This window comes from Neomonachus schauinslandi, chromosome 6, assembly GCF_002201575.2.
Source record: "Neomonachus schauinslandi chromosome 6, ASM220157v2, whole genome shotgun sequence".
NCBI classification, from domain to species: domain Eukaryota; kingdom Metazoa; phylum Chordata; class Mammalia; order Carnivora; family Phocidae; genus Neomonachus; species Neomonachus schauinslandi.
In genome coordinates, this window is record NC_058408.1 from 144,837,315 (window position 1) to 144,859,600 (window position 22,286).

A 22,286-nucleotide genomic window follows, 5' to 3' on the forward strand; every position below is an offset into this window, starting at 1 on the left:
AAAGGCAGTACAAGAAAGTTCATAGCAACTTTATTCGTAATAGCCCCAAAGTGGAAACCATCTGCATGCCCATCAGCATAAAAAGAGGACACAAAAGAGTACATATTGCATGATTATTTTTATATGAAGCTTAAGAACATGCAAATCTAATCTTATGGTCAGAAGAGTAGCTGCCTCTAGGTGAGAGCATACTGACTAGAAAAGGAGCCTTTTGGCATGCTAAAAATGTTCTTTCTTAATCTGAATGGTGATTAAGGGGCATATACAAATGTAAAATTTCAATAAGCTGCAAACTTAAGATTTGTGAGCTTTGCTGTATATAAATTTAAAAATTAATTTCAAAAAAGAAAATAGAAGAAAAAACTACTGAGCTCCTCCTGTGGATTTTTCCTAAAAATTATTTAAGCCACAGAATTTTATAGCTAAAAGGAATCTTGGTGATTATCTAGTCCAGCTCCCCTAGCTTACATCTGGATAAACTGAGGCCCACACGTTTTACATTTGATAGCAGCAAGACTAGGGTTAGAACCTAGAAGACTTTCTAGGTTCTTGCTTTCCCTCCATTAAACCAAGGACTCAACACCACCATTAATCAGAACTCACACGAAGGCAGTAACACCCAGGGATACCAAATCTCAGTTATAAAACAACAGTAAAATATGGTGATAAATAGATGTTTAGGTAACACAGAAACAAAGCAACTAACAAGTCCACAACAGAATGCATCATGTTTATGATAATGACAAGTTCAGCCAACAAATGGCAAAAAGGCAGGATTTTAAAAATATGTTCACAAGCAACAAAAATGAGGAAGATATCCCGTGTCCCGTTTCCCAGCCTTGCCAGTGTCCCTGCCCTCATGTGAGCTCGTCATGTCTCCTCCGTGGACCTGAAATGTACCTCCCGACGACACACACGTGCTCTTCATTCAGGTGTCTGCCAAGAACCCCTCCCCTCAGAGCCTCTTTCCGACATCCTTCCCCGTCACCACAACCACTCTAACCCTCCCCTTTTCTTCATCAACTGTTAGCACATATTACTCTGACACCATACTGCATGCTTTTTATCTTCCTCACCGGTGTGTAATCTGAGGGTAAGAAATTTTCTGTCTTGTTCATTATGCTGCATCCCTGGAGTCTAAAATAATGCCTGGCACACAGTAGGAACTCAGTATTTGCTGCTTAAATGCCTACATGTGTTCATTCATGACTTGACTTAATCATAAACGAATGAATGAATATTCATATTATTTCCTTTTCCCCTGTGTTTCTTCATGGCCCCTGGCTACTTCGTAGAATTGGGTCACACCTGGTCAAGGTGAGATGCCATAACCAGAGAGGAGAGGTCACCAGTGACCAAGACCTGCTATCACTGAAGAAACACCTGTGCCCTTCTCATTTGACCTTCTCAGGAAGCCAGTGTCCTCCAGAAACACCTTTCATTTCCTGCAGAGAAACTTCCAGGAAGTATTTTTGAGGAGCAACTACTCAAGAGACCGAGGACAAAACCAGGTATCATTAAATGACACTAAGCTGGGCAAAAGAATTCAAATTGACCTTGAAACACTGGGTGTCTTTCAAAAATCTGAATGAACCAAATTAAGGATAAGCAGAAAATACAGAGTCTAGAAATAAAAATTAGCAGGAAACCACAATCAAGACAAAATTTATTTTAAAAGTCCTCTGGTCAAAATACTAAGAAATAAATATGTTATCAGTAATCTAATTACTATTAAAAACTAATACTTGATCTTATTAACAAACATACTGGGGTGCCTGGGTGGCTCAGTCGTTAAGCGTCTGCCTTCGGCTCAGATCATGATCCCAGGGTCCTGGGACTGAGCCCCGCAGCGGGCTCCCTGCTCAGCGGGAAGCCTGCTTCTCCCTCTCCCACTCCCCCTGCTTGTGTTCCCTCTCTCGCTGTGTCTCTCGCTGTCAAATAAATAAATAAAATCTTTAAAAAATATATTAAAAATGGTTATAGGTACTGCTTGCACACTTATCAAGTCAACTGATTTCAAGCAAGATCAAATATCTCCACATCATACCAGGTATATATATTTCCAATAATTTTTTTTAAAGATTTATTTATTTGAGAAAGAGAGAGAAGGAGAGAGTCAGAGGAGGGACAAAGGGAGAGGGAGAGAAGTAGACACCCTGCTAAGTGAGGAGCCCGACACGGGGCTTGATCCCATGACCCAGAGATCATGACCTGAGTCGAAATCAAGAGTCGGATGCTCAAGTGACTGAGGCACCCAGGCTCAGTTATTATTAATATAAAAATTATTTCCAATAATTTTTAATATTATTAATATTTTAACATTTTTAACATTAATGCAAACCTATGTAAGGAATGTTTATTACAGTATTTTAAAATCCATTTCATTTGTTAAATAAAATGAGCAAAGGACCGTGTCTTACTCATGTATGTATCCCTAGGACCTACCGCAGTGACTGTGACATGCTAAGAATTCAGTGTTTACATGACTGGTTAAACAGAAAAATCACCCTCCTCCACAGCTAAGAAAGGAACATGGAGCAATTCTAAATATAAAATTTTGAGCTATTTCTAGAATGACAAACAGAAAAACAAATCTATACACACACACACATATAGCAATATTTACAGACCTACACAAATATATCCCTTATTTCCCTTAAAGACAGAATTATGCTCTGGATGAATAATCATGTATATAATATGTATTTTTTTACCTTTACAACTAACTACTGACTAGAATAAAATCAACTATTTTTTAATCATGCAAGCAGTTACCTAAAATTATTTGGCATATCAAATGAATTAGCATAGCAAAAACACAAACTTTCCTTGTTTATTAGACTAGTTATCAAAAGGCAGTATTGTTCACTTGTCAAGTCACTACCAGGAGGTCATAAAACCTGAGACTCCACAGATTTAATGGCAAAAGCAGAGCTAACATACAAGAGCTAAAGACAAATGGTGTTCACGACAAGATTATTCCTATCACCTGAGCTTTGCACTCACTAAAATGTGCTTAACTCATTGTAGGTAAATTTCTCAACACTCTCTCTCAGGAAATTCAAAACAGCTTTTACTTATATAGAAGGACAACTGTCAAGAGCTTTTGATATCATTTGAATTCTCCTTTTTGCTTCACGACACGAGTTTCAAGAACACTATTTTCTTTCTGAGTAGCTTTCCATTTGGCAACAAGTCAGCTCTCTCCAGCTGTTTCTCAACAACAAGCAACTCAGCTACTCACTCACACAGTGCGTGTTCACTGGGCATCTACTCCATTCCAGACACTCTGCTGGGCATTGTGGATTTCTTCTGATTCTGGCACCGTATTTTTATAAGTAGGTACAACAGCACAAAGTATGCTACAGATTATGGTAAACTAATGAGCTAATTTTTCAAAAGGAGAGATGTACTCTAAGAATAAGCAAGAATCTCCATCACAAGAGTAAAAAAAAAGCAGAAGCATTCATAGTTCCTTTGTCTCCCACTGTAAGTAAAGCAATTAAGAAATACATGTACAAATCTTCACCAACTAATCCCTTTTATAAGTTTTATATGGTATCATGGGATTTTAAAGACTCAAATTACGTATCAATGAACCAACTGGTTTTGAATAATACTTTTTTCCTTTGAAAGAACTAATTCAAATTTAACATTAAAATTTCAAACATGTGATCTTTTAATTCAAACAAATATTTGAATTACAATGGAAAAACAAAACAAAAAAGAAAAATATAATTCATTTGTAAATGCTGGCAGGATGGGCCAGAAGTATCCCTCATTTGCCCTTGACCTCAGTATTCTCTGATGATTCTTAATGGTTTATGATCATTGCATTCTAGCAACCAAAGTTTAGTCAATGATTATTTAACCAAGCACCTTTACCTTTATTTAATCCTCATGACAAACATGGCTGTACTATTCCCCGCCCCCCACCCCGTGTTTACAAATGAGGAATCTGAAATGAATAAAGCAGAGGAATCAGAAACTTGCTCAAAGCCACACAGACACAGGTAGTAAGTGGGCAAGCTAAGATTTTTTTTTTTTGCTTTACTGCTCTCTTCTGGAGTTTTGTCTTTAGTTTCAATATCTGAAATTCTGGAGTAGCTTGATAACTGACTGCTAGTTATGTAATAAGTATAACAGTACAGAAAACAGTACACAAAAATAGTACAGCAGGGTTTGTCATGAGGATTAAATAAAGGTAAAGGTGCTTGGCTAAATAATCATTGACAAAACTTTGGTTGCTAGAATGCAGATGATCATAAACCATTAGGAATTCTCAGAGAACACTGAGGTCAAGGGCAAATAAAGCAGGAATGCAGAGTCAGGTTAATCAGGAATCAACATCCCGGGCACCTGGGTGGCTCAGGTGGTTAGGCCTCCAACTCCTGGTTTCAGCTCAGGTGGTGATCTCATGAGTCATGGGATTGAGCCCTGCCTTGGGCTCTCAGCTCAGCAAAGAGTCTGCTTGCTCTCTCCCTCTGCCCCTCTGCCCATGCGTGCAAGTCCTCTCTCTGTCTCTCAAATAAATAAATGTTAAAAAAAAAAATCAACATCCATTTCATGCCAAACACTCCCCTTGACAGCCTAACATTCCATGTCATTGTCCTATCCCTCAGCTTTCAGAAAACAATGTAAACATGTATATATTAACTATGAGAGTTACTGTTACACTTACATAACTAGCAGTCAATTATCAAGCTATTCCAGAATTTCAGATACTGAAACTAAAGACAAAACCCCAGAAGAGAGCAATAAAGGTTAAAATGAGGATGCAAAACAATGCTTATGTTCCCAACTCACAGAAAAATCCCTTAAGCTCCTTTTCCCATTTTCCTCCTGACCACTACTTTACTAACAATAAACCTGGCGATCTAATTTCCAAGCCAATAATTAATTCCTACTCCTTCCTTACACCTGCTCTACTTTTCCTTAATACTTATCCCCTGCTAACCTACTATATAATTTACTAATTTATTATGCTTATTTTTTAAATGACTATCTCTGACCACACACTCCCACCTCTGAATGTGAGCTCCCCAAGAGCAAGGGATCTTTATGTGACTTCTTCACTCAATTGCTAACTGTACGAAGTGCCTCTGGAAGAGTATCTGGCACTCATAAGTGCTCATAAATATTTTAACTAAACATCAAGAAACCACAAATTAGAAAGAAAAAGAATGCTGAAACTAGACAGACTAATACAATTAACAATTGACAGCAAAAAAAAGGGAAAAAGATTAAAATAGAGAAACACGTGAGAGAAAAAAGGAGTCATCTGAGGGCGTGTGTGAAATGCAGCAAGAACAGCACGTTCATGAGGGACTAGGAGAACCATTATCAGCAGGCGAGTCCTATGCGGCATTCTGTGTGAGAAGGCAGGGAAGAACAAGGCAGTCATTTTAAATGATTAGAGTACATAAAACTTGAGCAACAAAAATGTTCTAATTATTGGAAAATCTGCTTATGCTGAACGTTTCATTCACTGATGTCAGTTATTCTATATTAATTACTTAGGCCCGCTTTCACTTTTTCATCCCTGAGCACCATGGTCTAGCCTAAAAAACACACCACCTTGCAGACATTGCTCTGCCACTAGCTACTATGTTACCCTGGACAACCCACTTTAATTCTCTAAATAAGAGAATTTACTTTATATAATCACTAAGGTCCTTTCATCTCTAATGTCATACAATACTATGATTTTATAATCTGAGACAAGTTTTAGGTATTACTGACAAAAGAAATTTTAATGAAAAATGTTTTTTTTAAAGATTTATTTATTTGAGAGAGAGAGCAAGAGAGACAGTGCAGGAGAGAGGGGCAGAGGGAGAGAGAGAGAGAATCTCAAGCAGATTCCCCACTGAGCAGGGCACTTGATGCACAGCTGGATCCCAGGACCCTGAGACCAGGACCTGAGCCAAAACCGAGAGTTGGACGCTTAATAGACTGAGCCACCCAGGCACTCCTAAAGGGAAAATGTTCTTATTGATAGCTGTAATTCCACCTCTTTGCATCTCCCCCCAAATTAACATTATCCTGGGGATATAATCATGCCTCTGTTCTAATATATTTAGGTAAGTGATTCAAAAGCTTTAGTAACTTAACTACTGTTAGTGACAAATGTCTTGAAACAAACTGAAGACACACCACAATACAATCCCTTGACTTAGGGGCTGTTCATAAAAAGTGGCTTTTTTGATTGATTGTGCAAATAACCATCTAAGCCTTCTACTTCATTCAAGCAAGTTATCCCTGGGCTTAAAAATAAATAACAAATATTTCAAAATGCTGAGAACTTGCCATCATTCAAATTCTGTTAATTATGTAACAGTCATTTATAAAATAGTACGTGCCTATACACAACTGTCTGATTTTCCTACATAATTGAAGAAAAATGTCAGTCTGATACAATGAATACTTTTCTAAACATAAGTCATTATTTTCATATACATAGAGAAAAACTATTAAGAGAAAAATGGTTAATGGCTTCTTTAGGTTAAGTTCCAGAAAATACTCAAATCTCTAAGAAGCAAAGACTCATTTATTTTATTTATTTTTATTTATTTATTTGACAGAGAGAGACACAGCGAGAGAGGGAACACAAGCAGGGGGAGTGGGAGAGGGAGAAGCAGGCTTCCCGCTGAGCAGGGATCCCGATGCGGGGCTCGATCCCAGGACCCTGGGACCATGACCTGAGCCCAAGGCAGACACTTAACGACTGAGCCACCCAGGCGCCCCGCAAAGACTTATTTAAAATGATCATATGCAATGCCTCAATGCAAATTACTTCCAACAAATGGCAAAAGTTAAGCACTTAACCTGAGCAGGCTGTGAGCACACAACTTAGGCAGCTGGCCCAGGGACAGAGCTGAGCTAGGATGCAGGAGCCAGCCTGTTCTAGAACTAGATCGCCACCTGGTGGCGGGAGTGAGGAAACAATCCAGTGTTGTACCACTTCCTTTCACTACTCCCTGGGGTCCGCACGGACCTATGGCAACCTTCTCCCTTTTTCTTTACCACACTGTTGAAACATATATGCCCGAAAGAAGATAACTTTCCCCGAAATAAGTATCCTTCAGAAGAGGAGGTCTCCTTATATTTGAGACTCCCACAGGAAGTTCTCTGAACTAATTTAGAAAACAGCTTTCTGGGAAAGCACAGTAGTTTGAACTAACCTCAGTTATAAGTTTTAAATTAATACAAGACCACTTGATAGAATCAGCAAACAAATAAAAGGCATTTAGAGGTAAAAGGGCATAATTTCAGGGGCCTGTTTTTGGAAAACCCAACAAACAACAAGTGGCAAGGGGGAATAAGGCTGTGTTGACAACATTGAAGCCCAGCAGATTCGCCGTATTTTCTTTATCCTATGAATGCTTGAAATTTTCAATTTTAAAGTGTTTTAAAAATAAAAATATATCATTCAGATTTACTTATTAATCTTAGGGATATGTCTTTCACGTAATATGTGAACTTCTTTCCAAAAAAAAGCCTTTTAACCTAAAACTCCAAAAAAAAAAATTGTCATTTTAAAGTCTTTTAAAGATTTCCTTAAAAAACAATAAATGGTAACACTGTCAATGTCCTGATTATCTACAACCAAATAGAGAAAAACTCTCCTGATGTTATTCAATTGGGTACTTACGGCCTAGCCTAACATTTCCACTCGTTTCATCCATGGATTCAGTGTGCTGTGCTGTAAACAATCTGTAAACAGAGGCAAAGATGATGTGGTGTGTAATCCATGCCAAGAGTGGGCTCTAGTGCTGACAAAGACACCTAGCCGGTAAGAAACTATTTTCACCTTCCCCTATACTTCCCTGTTACTAACTCATGAATGTGTGACACAGAGGGAAGAAGGAAGGGGCACCTCGGTGGCGCAGTCAGTGAAGCCACTGACTGCTGGTTTCGGCTCAGGTCATGATCTCAGGGTTGTGAGCTCAAGCCCTGCATTGGGCTTTGCGCTCAGCATGGAATCTGCTTAAGACTCTCCCTCTCCCTTTGCTCCTTTCTCTGCGCATGTGTGCTGTCACTCTCTCTCTAAAAATAAATAAATCTTTAAAAAAAAAAAAAAGGAAGAATGAAAACATAGAACAGGGGTGACCATGAAGCCTGAGAACCTGACTTTGTTTAATCAGATAGAGAATGGTATGCTCACGAAAGGAATACTTTTGTGACAGAGATCTTTAGTAAGAATTTATTAAAAGCAGTGTTAAACTGCAAACAACAAAGCCAGGAACAGTTCATGAAGGGTTCTAGTCAATACCATGGAAGGAGAATAAAGTCAGAGAAATCACAGTCTATGGGCAGCAGCTCCCCAATCCCTTACTCTAGCCCCAGGGACTGCAGGCAATGAAGAACAGTGCACAGTAATGATGCCAACAGAAGGCCCTTTCTGCTTGACACTGGGTGTGTTCCAATACATGGCCACACAGTGACTTATAAGCTAATCACTCAAGCCAGGCTTACTTTCATCCTCCCTAACTCTACCCGCAGGTAAGACTCGACCTCACCTAAAAAAAAAAGGGAAGGGTAGGAATATATATTTCTCTTAAAATGTAAATAAAAATTCTTTTAATTCTATAACAATGCAACTATGAGATTATGTACACATACATATAGATATATACACACACACAGTCACATGGTTTATTCTACAATGGGGGGAAAGGGCAAAGTATAAGACTACCTCTTTAGTGCAAACAGAACACTTCATACGGACCAATTAGACCAGGTCTAATTTCTTGCTGCTTAAATATTTTATTAACTCAAGAACCTGGATTCAGTCACTAAATCTATCAGAGCAGATTCATATTCCTACCGAGAAAAAAGGTATGAGTCATTCAAGATGCTGTTTGCTAGAAAGATAACCTTGAAACCTCAGAATTTACACTGTTGAGAATTTTCCTAGTTCCTCAGGACAATCACGATGATGTCATTTCTGTCATCCACTCCACTGCTCACTCCCATTCTCTTTCCTGTTGCCAGGAGCATCAGTCTGCCACTCATTTTCCAAAACTGTACAAAGTAGAAATGCAAAACACAATTGTCTCTAAACATTTCAGCCTATGATCATAGAGGCCAACCAAAATAAGACACTTCCTCTAACATCTTTCTAATAATTTAAAAATTAAGCAGGGGGGTGCCTGGGTGGCTCAGCTGGTTAAGCATCTGCCTTCAGCTCAGGTCATGGTCCCAGAGTCCTGGGATCGAGCCCCGCATCAGGCTCCCTGCTTGGCGGGAAGCCTGCTTATTATCCCTCTCCCACTCCCCCTGCTTGTGTTCCCTCTCTCGCTGTGTCTCTCTCTGTCAAATAAATAAATAAAATCTTAAAAAAAAAAAATTAAGCAGGGATATGTTTCTCACCCATTGTCAAAACAACAAAAGTCTGGGACCACACTCTGTAGGGTGTGCTGTGGAGTAAGGCACTCCTCTAAACTGGAGTGCAAAAGGGTACAACATCTGGGAAGGGAATTTGGCAAAATCTAGCAACATTGTATGAACTTTTGCCCAGGTGCACTCTGTGAAATCAACCATAAAAGAATACCTCTACACACGCATAATGACAAAATTATACTACCGGTAGCAGCAGCACAAAATTAGAAATAACCTAGGGGCACCTGGCGGCTCAGTCAGTTGCATGTCTGACTCGCGATTTTGGCTCGGGTCATGATCTAATGGGTCCTGGGATTGAGCCCTGTGTTGGGCTCCGCACTCAGTGGGGAGTCCGCTTGGGATTCTCTCTCTGCCCCTTCCCCCACTCAAACACTCTCCTCTCTAAAATAAATCTTAAAAAAAAAAAAGGAAACAACTCAAATGTCCATTAGCAATAGACCGCGTTAATAAACTACAGCACATCCTTTCACAAAACGGCATGTAGTGGAAACAACACAGAATTAGGGTTCTCTATGAGATGCTAGGACTGTGACCTTGGATATGTTTGTGGGGAAAAAATAAAGGTGCCAAAAAGTGTACATAGGACGTTTTCCTTGGTGAAAAGGAGAAAAATAAGATTATTCATATGTATTTGTGTTTTTGGTTTTGCAAAAATAACAGAAGGATAAACCAGAAACTCATCAAAATGGTTATTACTGGAGGGCAGGGACAGGCTGGAGGAGACATGGAAAGAAGACTTCTCTGAGTGGATCTCTTTGGGTGACTCTGGAAGCACATAAATGCATCACCTATTAAAAAACTAAAATTAAAAAGTAAACCCCCAAATTCAAAACAAACTGAAATAAGTGAACATAAGTCAATCTGGTATCGTAACCACATAAGAGAATAAAATTATTCCATGCGACTTCTGAACACAGTATTCTGATGGAACGTCTGAATGGGATTATGTCCTAGGGACAAATAGAATCACAAAAGAATCATAAACCACACCTATCAGCTGTCATTAGTACTGTTATTGATACTGTAATGTTGACTCTACTTTATGTATATCATAATACAAACCAAGTTCATAAATATGCTAATGTAATCAAGAAACACAAAAAAGAGAAACAAACAAAATCAGAAAAGATAACACCACATGTTAAATTTGAATTGGAAATATAAACATAAATTCATACTAATTCTTCTTGGTCTCTAAATTCAATCTTCATTAAAAGGAACCAAGGCTTCTTGGAAAAATGGCTGGCAGATTCCAAGACTGAGTTGGGAAATGTTTAAGATGAGACTGGAGTATCTTTCTGTTCTAGAAAGCAGAGGACAAAGGGGATATCTTGATGGAATGTGCAATGAGCAAACCTGGGACAGTTTGAGCATCAAAAAGAATAATGACTGTGACTATAAAGTACTGAATAAAAAAATATCCAGAGGTTTTGCAGTGGGGGAAAAAAAGGGGGCGGGGAGGGAGGTAAACTAATTTGTCACCAGCTCCTCTCCCTAAAATTTGTTAATTAAGGTGAAAGAATTCAGCATTTACCTTGCCTTCTTAGGATAAACTACAGGTTATCCTCGGTTGATTTAGGAAAATCTCCTCCAGCCTTTTTAACCAAAAATGGCTATTAATGTATGTATTAAGAGAAAAAGGAAAGCTAAACAAATCCCTATTCGACAACCAAAGATCAACGAACACTAACACCATTGCCTAAAAAGGTTGTTGAAGAAAGGGCATTCATCTGTGCTGAAATACCTCTTTACAGATTACTTGCTAATCACAAAGGGGACATCTTACCCTTATAATGAAGAGATCCAGAGTTCACCACCTTAACACAGTGTTCAAAATTAGCACCATCAACACTGAGACAACCCATCATTCTATATCTTCTGACAAAATATGATGTACACAAAATTACCTAATGAAGTACACATGCCAAAATTGTTAAACCTGAATCTAATCAAGATTTAGACTTAATTTTCAGTCTACAGGAGATTGGGGCCACAAAGGAATAAGTTAAATTAGACCACGAGGAAAGATTCAGACAAATACAGAATTTGGGACATTCTATAAGACAACTGGCCTGGACTTTCAAAACCTAATGCCATGTACTGCCGTAGTAATGAACATAACTAGCACCCTAATTAAGACACAAAAATATGACTCTCCACTAAAAGGAACTGGAAATCCTTGGAGAAAAGGCGGATACCAAATCTGGAAGGAAAAGCTACAACATGAGTCTAGAATGTCTTGTGCCAGATAAAAAGGAAATTCCTGACTAACGGGGTCATAGCATAAGGTCATAGGCTCTTGCTTGAGGGGAATCCTAGTGGCCAAATTTGGGACAATTTAAGCATTAAAAAAATTATGGCAATTGATTATAATATTTCAAAAGTTTTTTAAATCCATAAGCCCACAGAGATACCAAAAGGAAAAAAGATGGGGGTGGGAGTGAATGGAGAGATAATGTTCTTCTTTACAGTAAATATGTAATTTCAGGTCATAAACGAGGTCATGGGGTGCCCTGGTGGCTCAGTCCGTTAAGTGTCTGCCTTCGGCTCAGGTCATGATCCCAGGGTCCTGGGATCGAGTCCTGCATCTGGCTCTGTGCTCAACAGGGAGCCTGCTTCTCCCTCTACCTCTGCCTGCTGCTCCCCCTGCTTGTGCTCTCTCTCTCTGTCAAATAAATAAATTAAATTAAAATAAATGAGGTCATAAAAGAATGTAATTCAATTTGATAAATCACCATTCTGCAGCCTCTCCCACCTTCCTATAATTGATTCAGGCAAGGAACATCAAAGGGCATTAAAACGACTAGCTGATACACGTTGGGAAAGAGGTTATTCAAAATGTCTTAAAAACATCATCCCACAGATTACTTTAGGGTATCTCGTGCTTTACAATAGAAAGATCTAAACTAAATACAAAGGTGAAAATGTCACTCAACAATAAAGAGATCTGGGGGCACCTAGGTGGCTCAGTCAGTTGAGCATCTGACTCTTGGTTTTGGCTCAGGTCATGACCTCAGGGTCATGAGATTGAGCCCCATGTAGGGCTCCACACTCAAGGGGGAGTCTGCTGGAGAGTCTCTTCTTCCTCCTCTGACCGTCCCCCCACCCCACCCTCTCACTGTCTCTCTAATAAATAAATCTTAAAAAAAAAATAAAAATAAAGGGATCCTGTGGCTTCCATCCAACCAAGCGAGCAGACCTAGCATCACAAATAAGGGACAACCTGACACCGAGCTGCCCGAGATGATGCAGCAGAGCCAAAACACCAGCACAACCTCGAGAGAAAACTGGTACTATCTGAAAGCTGAGCATCTGCATATCCTACGACACAGCAGCTCTATTCTAGGTATACAGCCAACAGAAACCTGCCCATGTTTACCAGAAGACATGGACAAGGATGTACATGTGCAGCCCTCTACACGGGAGCCCCAAACTGGGTACTACTCAAATTCCCATCAACGGCAGACATGGTAAACTATGGTATCTTCACAAGTGGAACACTATCCAGCAATCAGACTGAACACCCTATGACACAAATACAGGTGAATCGCACTAACATAAAGTTGAGTAAAAGAAACCACAAGCAAAAGAGGACACATGTAGGACTCTACTTATATAAAGTATGGAAGAGGCAAAACTAATCTGCAGGGTTACAAGTCGAGAGTGACCCTGCAGATGGCCGTGATTGGAAAAGGACGAAGGGCAACTTCTGAGGGGCTGGGAGTAGTCAATTTCTTGATCTGAGAATTGTTACACAGAGTTCAATTCATAAAAACTCATCTATCTGAACACTTGTGTATTTTTCTATATAACATTATACTCCAATAGAAAGTTTTTTTTTAAAGTACACATCACTTACATCTAAAAACATTTAAACTGAATCTAATCACTAGAAAACACTCAAATCCTGAATATAGGACATTCTATAGACAATCAGCCTAAGCTCTTTAAAAATGTCAGTCATAAGAAAGAAAAAAATCAAGAAAGACTAAAGAAACAAGGGCCATATTATAAACATAGCATTAATATAAAAGTTCATGAAATGCATGAACCTTGACTGGGTCCTTTATTTAAAAAATAAGCCATAATAAAGGTATTTTTGGTATAACTGGGAACATTTGAATATGGATTGTGATGTTACAGAATTTCTGTTAATTTTTTAGGAATGATAAATACTGTGGTTACTTAGGAGAATATACTTATTCTCAGGAAGAGCATGCTTAGTATTTTCAGGTGAAATGTTTTAATATCCACAACTTACTCTCAAACAGTTCAGATAAAAAAGGAGAGGAATTAAGATAAAGCAAATCTGACAAAGTTGTTAACAACTGGTGAGCCCTGGTAATAGTATGTGGGTATTCATTGTAATCTTTCAACTTTTGTTTGTAAATATCAAAGTTTCAAAAAAGTTGGGCAAAAAATGGTAATATCACAAAAAAATTTTAAAAGATAGCTGTTCTAGAATAAAAAATATAATAACCAAATAGAATATAAAAACCTAGATTGGGAGCACCTGGGCGGCTCAGTTGGTTTAAGCATCTAACTCTCGATTTCAGCACAGGTCATGATCTCAGGGCTGTGCCCTGAACATGAAGCCTGCTTGGGATTCTCTCTCTCCCTCTCGCTCTGCCTCTCCCCCCTACTCATATATACACACACTCTCCAAAAAAAAAAAACCTAGATTGGATATTAATTTTTAAAAAATGGGAAAATATAAATAAATATAGGACTCGATATTAGATGATATTTGTAAATCATTGTTAATTTTCCTATGTGTAACGATGACATTGTGTTTTGAATAAGTACATCTTATTTTTCAGAGATTCATGCTAAAAAGCTTAGGAGTAAAATGTCACGTTTACAATATAAGTTAAAATGACTCTCACACAAAAAAGATGAGGCAAACATGAATAAGTAATTATTGTTGAATCTAGGTGATGAGTATACAGGTGGTCAGTATACTATTCTTTCAATTTCCTTTTTGTTTGAAAGTCCGTAATAAAATTTAAAAAACAATTTTATCAATGCCTCAGAAATGTGAAGAGACCGCTGCAGCTATGAGTATAGTCTGTTTTTCAACGAGTTTAGAAAAGTTGAGGTCAATTTTATTTATTCTAAGGAACCAATGGCACTTAATAAATATTATTAGATAATGGTATTTTCTATAATACAATATCAATAAAATTCCAGCTCAGATCCTATGTTTATATATGAAATTAGTGGTATTTTGAAAAACAAAGATTCATATGTCCTGGTTTTATATTGTAGTATACGAAAGATAGGTAACAAATTACACCCATTTGATTTTATTTATATATTATTTTCTGAAAATCTGTTATCTATCTGAATGACTGAAAACAGCAATGGAAGCAAACATGCTGGAGTAATTCATCAAGTCCTTTACAATCTCACTATCTACAATTATGTGCTACTTCTCTAAGGTTGTTATTAAAAAGAACTGAATTGCTATTTTATATATCAAAGCAATCTATATTTATTTATCTTCTCATCAAATCTTTGAAAAAATAATCTACTTTTGGGGGTGCTGAAATCATTATTTTATGGTTACCAACAGAGTTAAAATGGATTTTATGCACTGATACGGTTGCTTCAAGTCTCCAAGTTACTATGCTGACTTTTATTTACTTTAAATGCTTTATAAGAGCAAAAAATGTATTTTCTTGAACACAAGTGAATTAGTTTCACCCATTATATTAACAAAATCACACCAGGGTGAGCTGCTGCACAGAGACCCTAAAGCGAGTCAGAAGAACACTTAAACTTTTCAGAGGAGAACTTTTTGGCTTCTCTTCCTGCATCCGAGCACAGGAACACTGGCCATTCAATCATGCAGAAAACCTAGTCATGTACAAGGGGAAATTACTTCTGCATTCTATAATTAATGAAATGGGTTCCTTCAAAATAAAATGCCACACTCAAGACTGGGAAGCAAAGTAATATGTTCAGATCAGTTTCTCAAGGCAGCCAACCCTACAGGTAGAGTGTGCTTACTCTATCTGTAAGCAATGGTTTAGCCAAGTGAAGTAAGAATTTCTAGGATGAACACACCAGGTGAAGGACCTCATCTACAGCCGTGACCCTCTCCTTACATGGAACCAACTCCAAGGCAGCTTTCAGGCTTGAAATTCCCTATTAATTAGCCCCAAATTTAATTATCTTACCTAGAGAAGACCAGAGGTATTGCTCCTGACCACCGCCCTGTGTATAAAGCAGGGCTATCATTCAGAGGACTGACCGTGTTCACTCCTAACTCCAGAGCAGTGCCACAATGAGGCACAAGGGGGCAGGCCACAAAAATAGAGACTGGCTCACCAATTCCCAAGGGAAGTAACTATATTTGGAACAGTGCATGGGGAAGTTCAAGCCTACAGGCATTCTTAAAAATTGAGATTTTGGTGATAAGCAAGTAAGAGAAGACCAGAAGTTTCATGAGGGCAACAAGCTAACCCACAGGCCCAACTGATGTATCAGAGAGAAACAGAAAGAGACAGGCAGGAAGAGCCCACTTGGGGTCAGAACAAACTGTAAAGAATGGCCTCAAAAACTGCCCTGCAGAGGGGCCCAAGTTTAATTAAACCAGATTATAAACCAATTTATGTCCCGGGACACTGCTGAAAACCACAGAGCAATTCGCCAGCAATTAGTGGAGCCTAAGAGCTGGGTCTGACACCAAAAGAGACAAACATCCTAACAAACAGATCAGGGTAAGAAAAAACAGAAGACCACTATCATCCCCGGTTAGCTGCAATGCTCAAGGCTGAGCCCTAGGAAGTGACATCATAGACTTCTCCTACTTTATATAAATGTATACTCTCCTCTCTTCCCTACTGATTTTAAAACCAATTGTATAAAAGAGCGTAATTGTGTTGTTGGAATAACAAGTAATATATTTGATAACATCATCATAAAGAAGGTGGATAGGAACAAAGCTATAACACAGTAAGGAAATTATACTAAATGGTAACTCAAATCCACTCCTGTATTCCAAAGAGAAATGAGTATGTCCATATAACACTTGTACATGAATGTACACAGAATTTTTCACAAAAGCCAAAAAAATGAAAGCCACCCAAATGTCCACTGATGGATGCAGAAACAAAATGTGGTACGATGAAATATTATTATTCATCCATAAAAAGAAATACTGGTATACGGTAAAACACGGATGGACCTTAAAAACACTATGCTGTGTGAAAGAAGCCAGTCAACAAGAGATCACCTACTGTATAATTCCATTTGCATGAAATATCCAGATTACGTTAATCCAGAGACAGAAAGTGGAATAGTCGTTGCCTAGAGCTGGGGCGTTCAGGAAAAAATGAGTGACTACTGATGGGTATGGGGTTTCTTTGTGGGATGATGAAATGTTCTGGCATTGGTGATAATGGTTGCATAACTGTAAACGTACTAAAAACCACTGAATCATATACTTTAAATGGGTGAATTATATCTCAATAAAGCTGTTATTAAAAAAAAAAAAAGCATAGTGCAGGGTCTTGACCTGCAAGGTATTATTTTACGTTTATTTCTTAGAAACCATATTGAAAGAGATGACAGAAAAATCAGCTTATAAGAAAAACTATCATTTCATATGTCTCTGAAAACTGTACGAATTCAGTTAGATGTCAGGTAAATAAAATGCTATGGATGATCTCAAAGTCAAAGGATTTATCAAACCCAATATAATATTTACCAAGCCATACTCACTTGCATGCTATCATATCAAAGTACTATTCTGTCAAAATCATTTTCACCAGTACAAATTTTCTGTAAGCATGTGACCCTATAAAATAGATCATTAAGGCAAAGCTATTTTGCTATAGTAAAGAAATCCATTACATATTTCTATTTAAACACATTGTCAAATCACATACCCAGAGTTCAGTACTGACAGCAGTGAATGTAAATTAAAAATGTACACTTCACTGCATACAAAAGGAAATAGAAATCTGAATGGCTCAAATTAAAATTTACTGTAGAATTTTAATTAAATGCCATGTTCATTTTTCTTAAAAAATACATACCACTTTTAGAGTATGGATTACTACTCTACATTATGCATCATTTACACCAAACATTAGAGTTGCCCCATAATATATAACAAAATTGAGAAAACATAACCTAGCACACAGACAGAAGAATACAAAGCCTTTTCTAAAAAGCCTCAATCAGGGTGCCTTGGGTGGCTCAGTCAGTTAAGCATCCAACTCTTCATCTTAGCTCAGGTCTTGATCTCAGAATTGTGAGTTCAAGCCCCATGGTCGCAGGGAGAGGAAGCCTCATTCATACCTTAAGTCTGAATACAGACCACCACCCTGGAGCCTCTCCAGATGCTAAGTTCCAGATGCTGGTTTCTGATTAGTATCTTCCCAGTTAGTTATCCCACAGGCTTCTCAAACTCAACCTAGCCGACACAGAACTCATTTTCTGTCCCAAAATGCACAAATCTTCTTCCTCTTGTATTTCTTATCTCAGATAAGGTCACCATCATCTACCCAGTCATGCAAGCCAGAAACGAAAAATCAATCTGGATTCGTCCCTCTCCTCCATTTCCAACTCCCAAACATCCTTCAAGTCAAACACCAAATCCTCATCAACTCTACCTCCAAAGTGTCTGCTGTACCCTCACCATCCTCTTCCTACCAGTATGACTTCAAGTCCATCATACCTCACTGGCTCTGCCTCAAGTCTCACCACTCTTAAATAAAACCTGGCCAACATTATTGTGGGAACCACTCATCTACTCCTCTTAAAACATGTGGTTCAAATAAGCACCTTCCTCCACCTAAGCTCTTGGGTGAGGCATGTGATCCAAACATGACCAGAGTTCTCCATCCTCCAGTCACAGTGACTGGTTCAGGGATAAGAATGTATCTCAAGTTGGGCCAATCAGTACCTTCCTTGGGACTTCTTACTGAAATAAGAAAAGAAGTGCACATTATTTTTTGCTGAGATCACTCGCTGTGAGAATAACGTACCTTAAACTGGCAGTATTCATCTCTGCCACCATGTGCCTGAGTCAGATTCAATCCTTACAAAGAAAGCAAGCTGGGAGACCACAAGCAAGAAGCACTAATGGTATTTTCCTGAGATCTAATGAAGCCAAAACTTCTTTGTTATATACGCAAATAAATCCTTTCTTTAAAAAATCAATTCAACTTTGCTTTCTGTTGCCTCTCAAGTCCTAACACATTTCTTAACAACTAAATGGAATTTTCCAGCTCCACTATCTAAAATCCTTCAATCATTCTTTATTACTATTAAGGTTAAAGTTCAAGACCTTAAGGTCTGCAAATTCTGGCCCCTTGATTATTTGATGGCATAATAATCAACTTTGGCACTGCAAAACACCATAAGCAAAGTAAAAAGATAAATGACAAACTAAAGAGGAATATCTGCAACTTTTATCCCAAGGGCTTAGGTCCTTAATATATAAACAGTTTCTAAGAAATGGAAGAAAAAAAGTACTCCTAGGAAAACAAGCAAAACTATGACCACATGGTTCACATAAGATAAAACTCAAATGGATTTTAAACATAAGAAAACACGCTCAATTTCATTTATAATAAAAGGAATGAAAATTAAAACGATATAAATTTCATTTGCATGTATATGGCAAAAACTCACAATTCTTATAAAATCTCAGTGACCAAGGCCATGGAGGGATAAGCATTCACATAGACTGCCGGCTACAAAAGGGTACAACCCCTGTGAAGAGGAATCCCTCTGGAGAGGAATTGACCCAGCAATCTGGAAGCTTATTACAAAGACACAGTGACAAAAATACAAACAATTCTATGTACAAGGGTACTCACTGCAACACTATGAAAGGGTAAAAGACTAGAAATCGCCAAATAGCCACCAGTAAAGGTCAGAATGAAGAAACCATGCAAGTACTCAGCAGCTAGAAAATGAAGATCTCTATATATTGTTCTTGTGTGACCTCCAAGTATAGTATGTCTGTATAATAAAGAAGGGGAAACATGTGCATGTATAAGTATATGTGTATGTACTGGTATGTTGTAAAACATGCACACACAGAGATACACATACACACACGCACACCATATATACAGAGAGATCACACAAAAGCACACACACAGATACCACATGTATATGTGCTTACATTTTCAAAAAGTATCATTAGAAGCAAAATTAATTCTAAGATAAACGACCCAGTTTCTTTTAAAAATGCTATTAAAAACAAGAGGGAAATTTATTTTAAATTAAAAGATGTTCAACCAAATGGGATGTATAGATCTTACAAGAATCCCGATCCAAACAAACCAACTATAAAAAGACATTTAAAAAAAAGACATTTTTAGACAACTAAAGAAAATCTAACATGTACTAGGCATGAGATGACATAATTATTGTTAAGCTTGCTGGGCATGATTATGGTACTGTAGTTATGTATTTTTTTTAAGTTTATAACTTTTAATCTAGAGATTTCCCTCCTTTTTTTTAAAAAACACTGTTTATTATAGATTTGTCTTACAGCAGTGCCCAGGTATCATTTTAAATAATCCTTTATCCCTCATATTTTTTGTGAACCAGTTATTCCATCTAGAAGCTTAGAATTCAGGTTCAGTTTCTTCAGCAAGAATATTCCATAGGTGGCATTTTATACTTCTTACATATAGTCCTGTTGCCAAGAATGCCCTTCTCCCCTTTGGCCTGACAAACATTTACTTGTCCTTTAAGACTTGGCTCAGAAGTCACCTCCTTCAGAAAACCTCCTTAACCTCCAGTCCCATACTAAGCTGACTTCCCCTACTTACTAATCCAATAGCTAATGCTAATGGCATTGGAACTGCCTGCCCCTCTGTTGCCACAATCAGGCTGTGAACACCATTAGCAATGGACTAGTCTGCAGGACTGGACTCCATGGAGGCCTGAAGCCTAAGTGGGTGAAGTTCCAGGAAAGTAATCTTTACCCAGTAAACACATCAGATCATGGCCTGGTGTCATGGCCCAACCATTCATACCTGGTAGGCAGGCAGCACAAAGCCAAAATCTCCAGGGTAACAGGAAGGAGTAATGTTCAGGAGTAAGACCCCCTGAGAATATCAAAGGGAGGTTTTTGCATCTGGCAAACTCCTTACTATTTGTAAACACTATCATCCACAGCTGCATGGCTCAATGGGGAACTTATGGAAGCACTTCCCAAACTGGAATGGGCATTCAAATTGCCCAGAGACCTAATTCAAAATGCAGATTTGGATTCAGCAGGGCTGAAGTGGGACCCTAGATTCTGCATCCCAGGTGGATGCTGTTGGTCTGCAGACCACACTTGACCCAGTAAGGTTCTGGGAAACCTGAAAGTCAGCCCTCTCTCAGGGAACATACAGCATTAACTCTTGTCTTACTCTCTTTTAATCTAACACGGTCTGTGTCATTAAAACAAACAAACAAATCCAAATTTTAAGTCTTCTGCATCTGTTGGCACCTTTCTTCTAATATATCCCTCCTGTGACAACTACGCAATCTCTCATTCATCTAGATCTCTCCAGCCTGGAAAATATAAGCCCTCAGTAAATGCTTGTTAAGTGATAGTCTATATAATCTCAACATATTTAATTCTTTTCCACCGCCTTCTTGTTAAGGTATGCTTGTACACTGGTCCATTTTTCCCATTTGATTATCAACTCCTCAGAGGCAGATATTCTTCCTTTTGTGCCGTGGCCCATGGTCTGGTCTGGCACATAAGCAGCAGTCAGTGGTGTTTGCTGACTCAGCCTGATGACTGAACACGTACACACACTACGCAGGTTCTGAGAACCCTGAATACAAACCTATCCTTTTTTCTGAGGGACTTAAATGCTCACATGTAGAACTTGTTTTCACAAAAGTTTAGTAACATACACTGAAAAGGATCATCAGCTTTACTTAACAAATAAGGAAAGAGCAAAAGAAAGTTCTATATTATGCTTCTTCATAGACAACCTCATCGAGATAGGAAAAAACGTTTCACAAAAGGTACCTCAGTCTTCCCACATTCATCAGGCGGATCCTGGTGGATGGCCATTTGATACTTGACATATAAAGAAAATGACTGGCTGAAGGACGACTTGAACTCTGGGTCCTCAAAGGAGACAGGTACTAACCTCACCTTCAGAGCAAGGAAAATACAAGCAAATGCTATTGAAACATCTCTACCTGCTGATGTGCTTCTGAAGGTGAGGCTAGAGTAAGATCTCCGCAAATCCACTTCCAAAGCTCAGCGCTGGAGTTTTTCATGAAATAAATAAACCCTGGAACGTGCTGACTGGCCCAGAGCCTAAAGCTCTAACTTTATACTAACACTTAGGAGAATTTTTAACTCCTAAGGGCCAGGACAATTTATTTTTCTTTCGTTTTTTACCCTTTCCACCTATTGTGGTTCTATGCACAGAGTCAACACTATTGCTCATGGTAGTGGTCACCACTTTTGTCCCCTCTACTAGTATTGTTTTAAGATTTTTCCCCCTTCCACATTTTTCTTGGATATTCTGATTTACAAAATTACAAGCATATGAGAACTTCTATTAAAATACTCTATTATCTTTAAAAAAATTCTACTATCTTACTTTTCTAGTCCCACTCAGTTGTGTATAATTTAGCTGTCATGAACTCTGTCTATACATGACTTTTAAATGGAGATAAAGTCTATTAACCATGTTGTGCAAAGTATGCCTATCATAAAAATATAAAGCCTTTTTTGCTTTTTTCCTCATAAATATTTTATCTTAGAGTTCTATTATTAATTTTTAGATAAATACATCAGACATAGCGACTTTAAAGATAATTCATTTTACGTGTTACTTTCCACTTTGCAGTTACACGTGACTGGCACTTAACGTGTCCTAGGTAAAATTTGCACT

At 38.2% G+C, this 22,286-nt stretch overlaps 1 protein-coding gene across 3 annotated transcripts in view; it reads right to left on the reverse strand.

The window, feature by feature from the left end:
- The window catches only part of ATE1 (arginyltransferase 1), a 165,630-nt gene that overhangs the window by 122,670 nt on the left and 20,674 nt on the right, over positions 1-22,286 (reverse strand). For 2 of the 3 annotated variants that reach the window (XM_044916617.1, XM_044916615.1), the window contains exon 7: positions 21,407-21,535. The exons of the other annotated variant lie outside the window; for it this stretch is intronic. In XM_044916617.1, coding sequence (XP_044772552.1) covers positions 21,407-21,535 — 129 coding nt within the window. The remainder of the gene's footprint in view (positions 1-21,406; positions 21,536-22,286) is intronic. 3 annotated transcript variants of the gene reach the window in all.